General features: G+C 44.0%; 1 protein-coding gene across 1 annotated transcript in view; it reads left to right on the top strand.

Moving 5' to 3' along the window:
• Positions 1–12,667, top strand: part of schip1 (schwannomin interacting protein 1) — a 171,473-nt gene that overhangs the window by 1,139 nt on the left and 157,667 nt on the right. The window contains exons 3-5 of the mRNA XM_035622150.2: positions 5,181–5,248; positions 5,359–5,445; positions 6,247–6,391. Coding sequence (XP_035478043.2) covers positions 5,181–5,248; positions 5,359–5,445; positions 6,247–6,391 — 300 coding nt within the window. The remainder of the gene's footprint in view (positions 1–5,180; positions 5,249–5,358; positions 5,446–6,246; positions 6,392–12,667) is intronic.

The following is a 12,667-nucleotide window of genomic DNA, read 5'->3' on the forward strand; positions in this document are numbered from 1 at the left end:
TAAAGCTGAACTGTAACAGAGAAGCTATGCTCTCCTCTTCCTCCCCCTCCTCCTCTTCGAGTTGAGACCAGAGCTCATGTGCAGGGGGAACAAATAAACCGGTGGTTTGACCACAGTGGTTGTTGTAACTGACTTCATAATGTCAATCAGTTTTGCTTATCTTTACAGAAGTGTTTCCTTCATGTGCTTGTGTGAATGTAGGTGCAAGAGTTCACCTGGTTGTATTGAGCTTGTGAATATTTAATGCCAGTGATGTAGTGTTGCGCATTATCGGCAGCAGGGGATATTGAGCGCATGAGCTCTGAAAGCACTGTTCCATCACAGCTTTCGAACCTGCAATACAGTAAATTATAATGCTGCAGCGACCCCCACCCCCACCCCCACACACACACACACACACACACACACACACACACACACACACACACACACACACATATACTCATTGCATGTTACCCTAAACTTTCTCATTTTGACCTCTGTTGTTATTCTTATCTGTTTGAACCTGAATTTCATTATCGCTTTTCAAAAATGACATTTTCCAAATTGATCTACGTGCACTCGCCGTGTCAGAGGAGGTTCTTGTCAGATGGGTGAGGAAGACACGGAGAAGCTTCATGAAGGACTAACCAGTAATTGGTGTGTGAAATATGAGTGGAGAAAGAAATGCAGGGCATTGGACATGGAGGCTGCTGCACTTGCTCCGTGTCTGTGTGAGTGATTCAGAATCATTGCCGAGGCATCAACCCCCTGAGAAACCCATTAATCTATCCAACTATTACTCGGTAATCAATGGGACAGCAGAATTTTTACGGCCACGCAAAGCTCATTTAAACACCATGCAAAGGGAGAGGGGGTGGGGGGCATGTTTAAGGGGGGTTAAGCATGAAATATACAGCACAGGTGATATTGTTGACACAGCACTTGCAGCAGGAATTCTGAAATCCTTCAGCAATATCATGCATGAAGCCCAAATTAAAGCCTTGATCAAATAAACATGAAACAGGAACAGGAAAAACATCCTTGTATGTGGCCTTCTTTATTGAACTGGTGTTTGTGCTCAACGGGAGTAGAAAATCCAACATTTATGTGCGCTGGTGTCGTTCAGACCCTGCGAAGCAGGGCGTCGTCAGTTCATCAACACAAACTGTGGGAATCAGACACGCAGAGTTCTCCTAATATAAAGAAGGATGTAGTGGGAGTGCCGTGCCAGGGAAGGGTGTCATATTTCAGAAGTGCATTATCGCCTCTCCCCCGGTTGGGACAGAGCTCTGCTGGGTGCTGTTTGCGCTAGCTCACTCAAATGCGATTGAGTCATAATAACCTTCGCAGGAGCGAGATGAGCCCGGCGCACTGACAGATAGCTGTCTCTCAGGCCGCCACGGCCACATGACGGGAAATGTACAGTGTGTGTGTGTGCACAGAAAATAAAATGCATTTATTTAAATTTACGATTACTCCTACATGTACACAAGGCGCCTGGGCGCGCGTGCGCACACACACACACACACACACACACACACACACACACACACACACACACACACACACACACACACACACACACACACACACACACACAAGCCCCTCATACACAAGTCCCTCATACACACTCTCCTGTCAGTTTTCCCGTTACTTCCATCCATTCCTATTACCATGTCTTGGAAGGCTGGTTTGGTCTAAATGAGTGAGCCTAGTCTTTGATCACTGAAAGCAGCTCCCTCACCGACGTTGGGTATATATATATATATGTGTGTGTGCGTGTGTGAACATGCTCTCTCTCCCTTCCTCACCATATGTTAATCAGCGCAGCTCTCTACTGGTTAATAGTAGCAGGGGGACTATACTCTCAAGTGCTCCGTTTTGCATTTTGATAGACTGTATGATCATTTTCTCACTCTCGCACCTCACCCACCTCTACACTTCTCAGGACGTCGTCTTCTCCTTTTCCATTTGAGGATAACTTTGTGCCCTCCTCCTCCTCTTCCTTATTGATATCCTCTTGTGTCCCTCATCGCACATTTCCAGATTTGCGATGTTCAACATTCTTCTCTGCGCTATCATCACTTCATCTCATGAACTCATATTGTATGTAGCATGTATTGATCGGTATGGTTGTGATGGATCAGGCAGCTGGAATCAACAACAGGAAATACATTTACTCTTAATGATAGTGAGTAATTGAATCTCTTATTATTCATCAAGCAGAGATCCCAAGCATGTATTTGTTCCAGCTGCTGCTTCATTATTGATATGAAATTAACCTCACATCTGTATGTGTGCTCCTTTATAAGGGCCTTACAGGTCAGTTTGCAGTGCCTGCTCCAGCCTGGTAATGACGGCTGTGTGCCCTGGTTACTGTGTGAATGTGTACGTCTCTACACACTTATTATCTGATCAGTATGAAACTCCTCTCTCACTGCAGTTTCTTACTCAATGGAAGTTTACCATTTTGACTCCAACAATAAGTGTCTTTTTGCTTTATCTCTCTTCTTGCCTTTGTGACCTTCCACCCTCCTCAAAGGTTCGAGCACAATCAAGCAACATAGACTTTCCCATTCCCTTCAGTAGCAAGTATTTGTTTTACGCCATACCTGTAAAAAAAAAAAAAGCATTTCAAATGTAATCGCACAAACACATCAGTAACACCTCCATCTCTCAGTGGACTCTTTTTTTACTCAGGGACGCAGGCCAAAGAGTAAATGTTGACTTCCATATTACTCCTTGCACGCACTGCGCATGTAAATTGATTTCCGATGTTTGCGATTAACAAGCAATGTCCGCTTGTAGGCCCTTCTCCTGATTGGACATTTCCCCGGGCTGATCGGCAAGTCGAGCTGCAGCTCAACATCCAGTAGTCTGATGCAGATCTTTGAACACATCGGTGTGCTGCAATCAAATCCTCTGAGATCAGATTGGTGTGCGTGTGTACACATTTTTGCTACCTCTTTGAGTCCTTCTCCAGTATAAACATCGACCTTGTCATGACCTGTAGTCCTCATGGGGACCAGAGCCTGGTTCTAATGAGGCAAAACCTCACTTCTGAGGTCCAGGTTGAGGTTAGGATTCGTTTTTACTGCTGTCCACAATGAAATGAAGTCATTGCAGTGCTCACAAGGAGAGTGGTGAAAATGCATGTGTGTTTGTCTACTTGTGGATGCGTCTGTCAAGTATGTGCACATGCAGGCACGTCTGCTTTCTTCCTGCATTGTGGCGTGTGTCCATTTCCGTGTTCTTATATTTGTGTGATAGTTAATCGAAATGAGAGACCACACAGTCTGAAGGGCACAAAGAGTTGACCATCTCTCACACGCTGCAGGGAATTAGATTTAGTCTGTGCGTGCGTGTGTGCGTGGGTGTGTGCGTGCGTGCGTGCACGGACATCCAGCCACGCCTACCATCAGTCACTGTGATAGAACTAGGTCTCTCAGAAATTATGATTTTAATAACTCATCAATTAAAGGAAAGCCCACATTCTGCGATGTGCAGCCGTTTTCTTCCTCTTTTTCACCTTTGTCTCATTTTTCAATGACATGATTCTTATTACTGTCTTATTACCTCACATTCCCTCGCTTATCACTGCATTGATTGCCATTACTTTGATAATAATGCAATTAAGCTGCTTACATGCCAAGGAGGAGAGGTTTCTGTTAATACCCCGGCTACAAGTGATGTGTCATCAGCTGCAGGTTTACTGGCACCTTGGTATTTCTTTTGCTCTCGTATAACTTTAGAGCATTTTATTCGGTCCAGAGAGCCATGACTTTACAGTTGGCTGTAAACACACAAAACATACTCGCTTTAAAATGACCGACATGAGGTGCTGTGTGTCAAGCAAGTGATACAATCTTGAATAGTTAAATACAAAACTCAAATACAAAATGGGCGATGCATAGCCACGCTGTATATAGGCTGCTATAGCCAATTCTTTTGTATGCATTAAATTCCAGAAGGTGCAAGTACATTTCAACAGACTTAAATTATTCTTGAGTACTCGTGAGATGTCAACTGAAAATGTTAAGAAGCTCATGGTTTAACAACATGTTAGTCAGTGTGTGTGATGATTGAATTTGGGTTTTTGGGGGACTGGAGGAGTTGGGAAATACAATTCCAGCAAACTTCAAACGTTTCCCCCTCATTTTATGGATACAAATTCTCATCCAGTATATATAATTTTTTTTTTGGCATATTTTATGCTTGAGCCTGGATCAGTTGAAGTTTTAACATTTTTGGCCACTTGGGGGCAGCAAAAGAAACTATGAACTTAACATTGACATAATATCAACTTATAAAGCTGTATATGGGGAACCTGTGAATATGAATCCAATATTTACTCTCTATTTAGCTCTACTTTGGCCTCCAACAACTCTTGAGGGAATACATGGACTTTTTAGCTGCTAAATGCAGAAGTCTGCTGCAGCTGGAATGGATGATGATGATGAGAGTGGCGAGACCAGTGACAGACACCAATAGTGAAGCTGTGTGCCCTAGAATAAACACAACAGCATCAGTTGAAAACTCTCTTGGTTGATCACAACGAGGGTCTTCTTATCCTCATCACATGCATATAGTCATTAGTGTCCGTATCGTACTGAGCTGTGAGCTGAATGTGTACTTGCACCCTCGATGGAGTCACAAGCACATGGGCGCACACATGAACAGACACTCACGGCATGCACCCTGCTGGCTAACAAAGAGCTGGTAGAATACGAGAGATGGAGTGGAGCCGCTTTGCGAGCACATCCGTCTACCTAGTTCCATTGAGCTCCATGCCAGTGGCCCAAGATATGCCTAAGATGGGCCTCCCCCCCTGGCCTGCAGCCCACGTCTGAATGGTTGGCAGCGGCAGAGCACACGCATGCTATTATATGCACCAGCAATGACACACCAGTTGTTGTTTTTTCCCCCTGCTCCTCTGTGATTATAATTATTGCTGCCCCTGTTAACAGACCCAGACATGCTGCCACTCATTAGGTTAATAAACAGATAACATAAACAGAGCAGTTCTCTCTGTTATGGCCCAGTTACGCAGCTATGCCAGACAGACGCTATGCGTGGGCGGAGGAGTAGTTACACATACACAAAATGCTGTAGATGCTTCTTATCGCAGCACATATCCTCTTGTATCATTTCCTTGGCATGGATAACTCAAAACCATATTGGTGCTTTTCACTGCACAGGAAGAGGTGAAGAGGTATCATCGCTACTGCAACCATAGTGGAGGGCCAGCGCTTCCCAAGGCGGAGAGGTAACCCACCACACAGGAGTGTGTCAAATATAAATCCATTGATCTGCAGCATACAGGGTGAGTTGCAAACAGAGAGTGAGTTTCCTTTGTCGTTTCCGATGTCCCAATAGAAGCCGTCCTTGTAGGAGCGAGGAGGGGGATCATCATAGCCCACATCGCCGGGAACAACAACAGCGCCGGGAGAGCAAGGCTATTGTGTGAGTATCATCTGTGGCTCCTTTATTTAGCTCTATCATTGTTTATTTTTTCAAACATGTTTATTTTCTTTATCTTGCATCAGTTTTACAGTGATTGTCACCCATTTGACCTCAAAAGTGCATGAAATGTATTTCTCTGGGGTGAGATCAATAAACGTTTGGCTTTAATTCAATCTTACTTCTGATTAGGTTGTGGAGGCAGGTTCAAAGAGCACAATCTCTCATAGACGGTCACCTAAAGTCCTTTTACGTCAACATGGAACCACGGTTTTATAGGTGATGATGACCCGATGATTGGGGTGTAGAAAGTAGAAAACGGATAGGAAAAAAAAAAAGGATGGACTCGCAGAGGAACAGGAATGGAGAGATAGAAGAATCAGAGAGAGAATAGAAGTCGAGGAAGGAAGAGGGGGATAGGTATTGGTTTTGGAGCTAGGAGTTATGGCTTAATTCAATTTGTTCCATTTGGCTCAGCTGTCTCTCTGCTCCACTGGAGGTGAATGTGTTCCTCCATCGGGTAATTGATCCTACACTCAACCCTGGCTTTGGGGTGAATGCAGGGATGAAAGAAAGGTTGGAAGTGAGAGACAGAAAGCAGTCTGTGGAGGTTGAGAATAGGGGTGAGATATGTGGGATGTGTGGGGGGAGGTCAGGAACATAGATGGATTTGAATGAAAAAAACCAAAAGGGCTTTTAGAGTTAACTCAACATGTTGCAATTTTTCTATTTGTTTGAGAAGAGCCAAGAAATACATGTAGGAAAGGAAAGTAAATTCACTGATATGTCTCCTGTTGGTCCCAGGATCCAGCGTGCCTGGCGTGCAAGAATGTCCCGCAGAGGGAGCTGGCAGGGGCAAGACGAGAGCCTGACGAGCCATCATCAGGGTGAGACGGTGCCTTCGGAGAGCCAGCAGCAGGACCCTGGGATGACCACCGATATTTCTCCGGTAAGAGCGCATCAAGAAAATCCAACTGACGACCATATGGTGCAACATGAGAATGAGGCAGGTGGCGAGAGATCTAGACATCTTTGAGTTATCGGCTGTCTCGTGTGAGATGTCAGCTGTGATTTGTTGTTTCTGCACAGAACCAAAAAAACAATGGGCGAGGGGATGCATGGATGGGTAGAGTAATAAAGAAGAGAGCAAAGGAGGGAAGGAGGGAGGGGTGTTTACTTCTAGTGTCATCTGGGGGACCGCAGGGGTCGTACTGGTGGAGGTGGTCGGGATGCCAGCTGGCACTGTGCCCAGATCTGTAATTAGCCATTAATTAGGTAAATTTTCAAAGGCGGTTGATTGATTAATGAAGTGCTTCTGCCTTTGTCCTCCCTCTCCTCACCCCTTCCCCTCTCCCAAGGGAGCGAAGGGGAGAATTAAACAATGCTCACGGGGCATGTCAGCCAAACAAAAGGTAGAGCTGCACAAAAAAAAAAGAGCAGTAGATAAACAATGAGAGGAGAAGGATGGTGTAAGAATATGGGTGGTGGTGGTGGCAAAGAAGAGGGGATGAGTGCAGAGATGTGGAAAAAAGATGCCTTTAGACCACCCCAAGTTCTGAGTGACAGACGAGGCACAAACATACACACCGTGACATTCTGCTCTGCAGGTTTCTCAGTCTGTGGCTCTCACAGTGTAGTAATCACACTGAGACACACAGACTACCTGCACAACCCTGCCCACGCACTTTGCAGAGACCCAGCACAGAAAAACATGATGTCATGTCTGCATTCCTATTTGTGTGTGTGCGTGCGTGTGTGTGCACGCGCGTCTTTTTAAGAAGTGCTGGAGGAAAGCAAGATTTCTTAAGCAAACAGATGGGCTGGTGTCCTGGTGAGAGACTGTGTGTGTGCGGGTGCTTGTGTGCTTGTGTGTGTGTGTGTGTGTCTGTGTGTGGGGCGCTTTGTTTGTAGGTTGTTTGTTCTGCTTGAAGGAGTTTGTTGTTCATTAGCACAGCAGCAAATTTCTTCCTAATTAGAAAGTTAGTGTAACTTAAAAATCAACATGACAAAATGGCTGAAAAAAAAGCAGTTAGAAAAGAATAAGTAAGTAAGGGTAACATTTAGTTCCTCTCATCAACTCCTTCTTTTCCATCCCCCTCCCCGGGTTTGTCCTTAAGACCGCATTTCTCTTCATGCTTAGTGCCTGACTTCAGGGAACCAAAGTCTCTTGTGTGCAGTAAACACATGACATACATAATAGACTGCAATATTATTGTCTGCTGTCTTGCAAGATGCAAGTTGTGCACACACTCTGCCTAAAGGTAGGTATAGTCAATCCCCCTAACCTGAGATGGGTTTACTGTACATTATTTATACATTATTATTTTTGTGGGCCTTTATGCACTGTTGGAGCAATGTTCATCCCTTATCCTTTCCTTGCCTTGTATCCTCGTCGAAAGAGTACATAAGTAACTACAAAGTACATTAAAATTGAAAGTAGTGAAATTAAAGAATAAAAAATAGATATATACTGTATTTCCCCTCCATGCAGGAATGTTCCACTCACAGTTCCTACTGGACCTCATGCACTCAGTAACCCTCTGCCACTGAATATGTAAAGTTGGCCATATATAGCTTAAAGTCATCAAAAAGGGACAAATTTCTTTTGAGAACAATCGCTCACCTACTATCTTCCTAACCATCATTTATTGGTTGCTGTTATCTTCTGAGAGAAATTCTGGACAGACACTGCAGTTTGTTCCCTCTAGCTCTTTTACCCTCGCCACTCCTCTGCATCACTTCTCATGCCTCCACCTTTTTTTTTCATATATTGCCCTTTTTCTCTTTCTGTGGCCACATGTCACGCTCTCTGTCTTGCTTTCTTTGTCTGTCCTCATCCACGCTGTATCCCTCTTCTGTGGCTGTTGTGTTCTCTGAAGGACAGACATTCATCAGTGTGTGTTCATGTGAAGGACCTTGCTACAGCCTGAGTGTGTGTGTGTGTGTGTGTGTGTGTGTGTGTGTGTGTGTGTGTGTGTGTGTGTGTGTGTGTGTGTGTGTGTGTGTGTGTGTGTGTGTGTGTGTGTGTGTGTGTGTGTGTGTGTGTGTGTGTGTGTGTGTGTGTGTGTGTGTGTGTGTGGGGGGGGGGGGGGGGGGGTCCATGCATATTTCATGGAACTGATATTGAACAGTACACACACATGCATGTCGGCACGCACGCCTGCACACACACACACACACACACACACACACACACACACACACACACACACACACACACACACAGGAATAGATAAGACACTGCAGCACACACTGGGGTTTTTTTCTCTCTCATCTGCAAAACATCCCCGATCAACACTCTCCCTCTCATAACGCCTCTCCAGAATTCAACTCTGTTCCTATCAATGTCAGGTCGTCTCTTCTGTCTTTCTGTGCGCATTTTCCATATACTGCAGTTGTGTGCCCAGAAATGGTTGGCTCAAGCTCGTGCAGTAACCTTAGACCCAAATGTATTATTTATACACCCAGGGGCCAAGCCCTCCATGTCCTGCATTGGTCATTCCTGGTCAGTTGATAGTAAATCAATAGGTCTGACTGTTCTGACACCGCTTCTGTTTGTCGGCTGACCTCCTGGGATTGTTGCATGGATGACTATGTACAGTAAGAGGCTGGGTGTGGGGATTGTAGAGTTAAAACACGGCCAGTAGGCGAGCACTCATAAGACAATTATCAATTATGCAATGAAATCCCCTGAGGATATTTTTTTGATATGAAACGGTGACATTCTTACTCAAAGGAATAGTTTGAAATCTTGGTAAATGTTCTTATTTGATTTCCTGCCAAGTATTGAAATTAGAAGATTGAGATGACACGTGTCTGTTCATTATGAAGCTACACCCAGGAGATGCTTAGTCTAGCTAACCATAAAGACTGAAAAAACACGCCTGCTATTAATCTCTAACAAAATATGCATAAGAGTACCTCTAAAGGTCATGAATTAAAATATTATATTTATATGTTTTATATTTTAAACCAAGGCTTATTTGGGACCAATATGAGCACGGATGGTGTGTTGTTTAAGCCAAAAAGTTGAAAAAACAAAGGGATTTTTGTCCGGGAGGACTTCTTGGCCAGGTGCAGTGACCTCCTGGCGTCTCTCATATACCTGGCAACTACATAATAAGAACAACCAGTTCCCCCTTTGCTTCCATTCTTTCAACTGAGCTAAATGTTGCTTGGCAATAGCTTCATTCTACCCATGTTGATATGAGAATGGTACCAGTCTTCTGATCTAACCCAAGTTAAAATACTGGTATACACCAAAATGCTTAACATATTTAAGGCAAAAAAAAAAAAAAAATACTTGAGGCAGTAGAGGTAGTACTAATTGTAGTGCAAGCCATATTTCTATCTTACCTTTCAGGCTAAACTTCACATTCTGCATGTGCACTTATCTGGGTGAATTTGGGAAAGATACCTAAAAACTGACTGGCTGCAGTTTTGAATACAGATATGGTCTTGAACGCAGTAGAGAGCCCAAACCGGTGAGGTCGGATAGATGAAGACCTGCAAGCTTGGACATGATGTGGACTTAATGGTGGTTAGCATTAATGTAGATCACTGTTTGACCGTTTGCCCTGCATAGATTTGAGACTGTGCTGTTTTATGGTGATTTTTAATGTGTAAATGTGCATTTGTACATGTGAGTATAAGTACGTGCTGATTTAGTTTTTTTGAGAGGATCCCTGTGATTTACAGCTGAGTGAGGCCCTCTGGGATGATATGGCGAGTTTTGTTCAGAGACACAAACCAGCGATCAAAGCTGAAGTGTTGGAGATGAGAATGATGATGAAATGCTTCAGTGCTGTGCCTGTCATTACAACATAACTAATACTGCTGCTGCTGGGCTGCCTGATAGCACAGGAAATGATTTCAGTGATGGATAGTAAAGACGAGTACTGTCGGTAGGAGAGGGGTAGAAAGAAATGCAAGAGGAGAGTTTAATGTGAAGTTAGATGAAAACCCACTACATCATCTATGCTTGCTTGGGCTTTGCTAATACAAGTTTGTGTCTGTGGCTGTTGTGTTTGTTTGCCGACAGTGTTTTGTGGACATTGATCTGTTCCTATCACTGTGGCGTGTTTGCATCACATTTTTTCGCCTCCTTTTCTAGTGCCCAGGCGGAGGGGAAAAGTGTTAGCGTAAGCGTTCCTGCAGCCTGCGTGGGAGAACATTCTCTCATCTCTCACCGCCAAGAATCTCACAAAGCGAAGTGACGGCTTCATCTATGCCTCCACCCCCCCCCCATCCCTTTTTCCCACCCTCACTCTATGTCATCCCTCGCTTTCCCTCCCACTGCCTCTTGATGCAGACGGGCACATGCACGCATCCACTTTCACAAACACACACCCGTCCCGTGTTTCTGCAGACAGATGCTAACAGATTACTTGCTTTATTGGTGACAGTTGGTGTCTCATTTGAAATGAATTTATATACCCCTGCCCCGGAGTTGACATCGATCAGGCTTAACTCATTTAATAGCCATGGGACTTGCCTATTAGCTTATTTACAGTCAAAACAGGCCCAAGCTCAGCTGGCTTCCTGAGAGACAGTGGCTCTCGCGTTTGTATCCATTAGAGAAGAAAATGTGATTGCTTGTGCAAAATATAAACTCCAGTAGAATATTCACAGACATGGACTCGTACAGTACATACAAAATTTAATACCCATCATATAAAAACACAAATTTACTTCACTGAACATTTTAAAAAGAGCAGCCAGGGCTTGTGTTCACTTGAACTCTGCATGATTACATTAGACTTATGCCTTTACGTGCTTTCATTGTTTATGTGTTTATTATTGTCAAATTCTGTTTTTACAGCAAAAATTCAAACAGTGTTACGTCTACTCTCATTATTACTAATTACACTTTGCCGAACCTGTCCCCCGAATAGCAAATGTCCAATCATAGCTTAGTAACTGTACCTACTGTAGGCATGACAGGCAGGAACTTTTTGTTCCAAAATAAGCTACAAATTTTTCCATGACAATCTACATCTTAATACGGTGTTTCTTTGATGGTCAGAGAGCATTTAATGTCATATCCAGCCAAACAGTGTATTAGCCTTAGCCTCTCAGCATCATTACCACTCGTGTGTGTGTGTGTGTGTGTGTGTGTGTGTGTGTGTGTGTGTGTGTGTGTGTGTGTGTGTGTGTGTGTGTGTGTGTGTGTGTGTGTGTGTGTGTGTGTGTGTGTGTGTGTGTGTGTGTGTGTGTGTGTGTGTGTGTGTGTGTGTGTGTGTGTGTGTGTGTGTGTGTGTGTGTGTGTGTGTGTGACTCATCATGGCAAAAGCATGGCCAAGGTCGAAGATGGGCGTGTGTCACGACCCAGCTGTACTGTTCTGAGCACAGCAATATTTTGTTCCCTTCCTTAAGTTTTTCATGCTGGTGACCCACAAGCTATTATTTGAGGACCCAGAAATAATTTATGACAGATTTTATTTGAAAATTATTTAGCATTTCAGGATCTACTCTGATGCAGAGTGATGGCGACACACAAGCTCATTTCTAGAAAGTGATGCTCCAAAATAGCCATTGATTCTGTGAAAGCCCATTGGGAAGATATCTTGGAGATTTATCATGGCTCTACGGTAGAGAGGGAAAACGAGGAGTGGAGAGAGTTGATTTCCCCAGGAGGAGGAGCGACAACGATGGATGGCTCAACAGCTGAAAAGAGGAGGTGAGTAAATAGAGAGAAGATGTGGTGGATTTTTGAGATTATGAGGATAATAACTCTGCATTAGGGCCTCAATGACCCTACATTCATGTGGGTGTGTGAGATCGAACATATGCGCAGGCACTGGTATGTGTGCCAGAACGTCTCAGTTCCTCTTCACCACTGTCACTGTCCAAAGACGAATGTTGACCATTATATGTGGTCCTGCAAAGATACATACACTTACGTTAGCTCGTGTGCACAAATGTAAACACATTAACAGTCTTCATGGCACATGAATGCATCTTATGACCCCTCGAAAGAAAAAAAATCAATCAATGTTAGACAAATGGAGAAGAACTGACAAGTGAGAAAGAGAAGAGGGCAAGATAAATCTTGATCAGGAGACGGGGAACATAGAAAGAATACGGAGTGGAAAGCGTTTCAGCTCGTTTTAGTCTTTTCATTTTATGTCCTTTACTGTTGTCCGTGCGTGCGCAGGATCTTGTGTCACTTGATGGAATATTTACAGCAGACTGTTTGTGATGAGAGCGATAGTTTACAGCTGGT

This window comes from Scophthalmus maximus, chromosome 11, assembly GCF_022379125.1.
Source record: "Scophthalmus maximus strain ysfricsl-2021 chromosome 11, ASM2237912v1, whole genome shotgun sequence".
Taxonomy (NCBI): Eukaryota; Metazoa; Chordata; class Actinopteri; order Pleuronectiformes; family Scophthalmidae; genus Scophthalmus; species Scophthalmus maximus.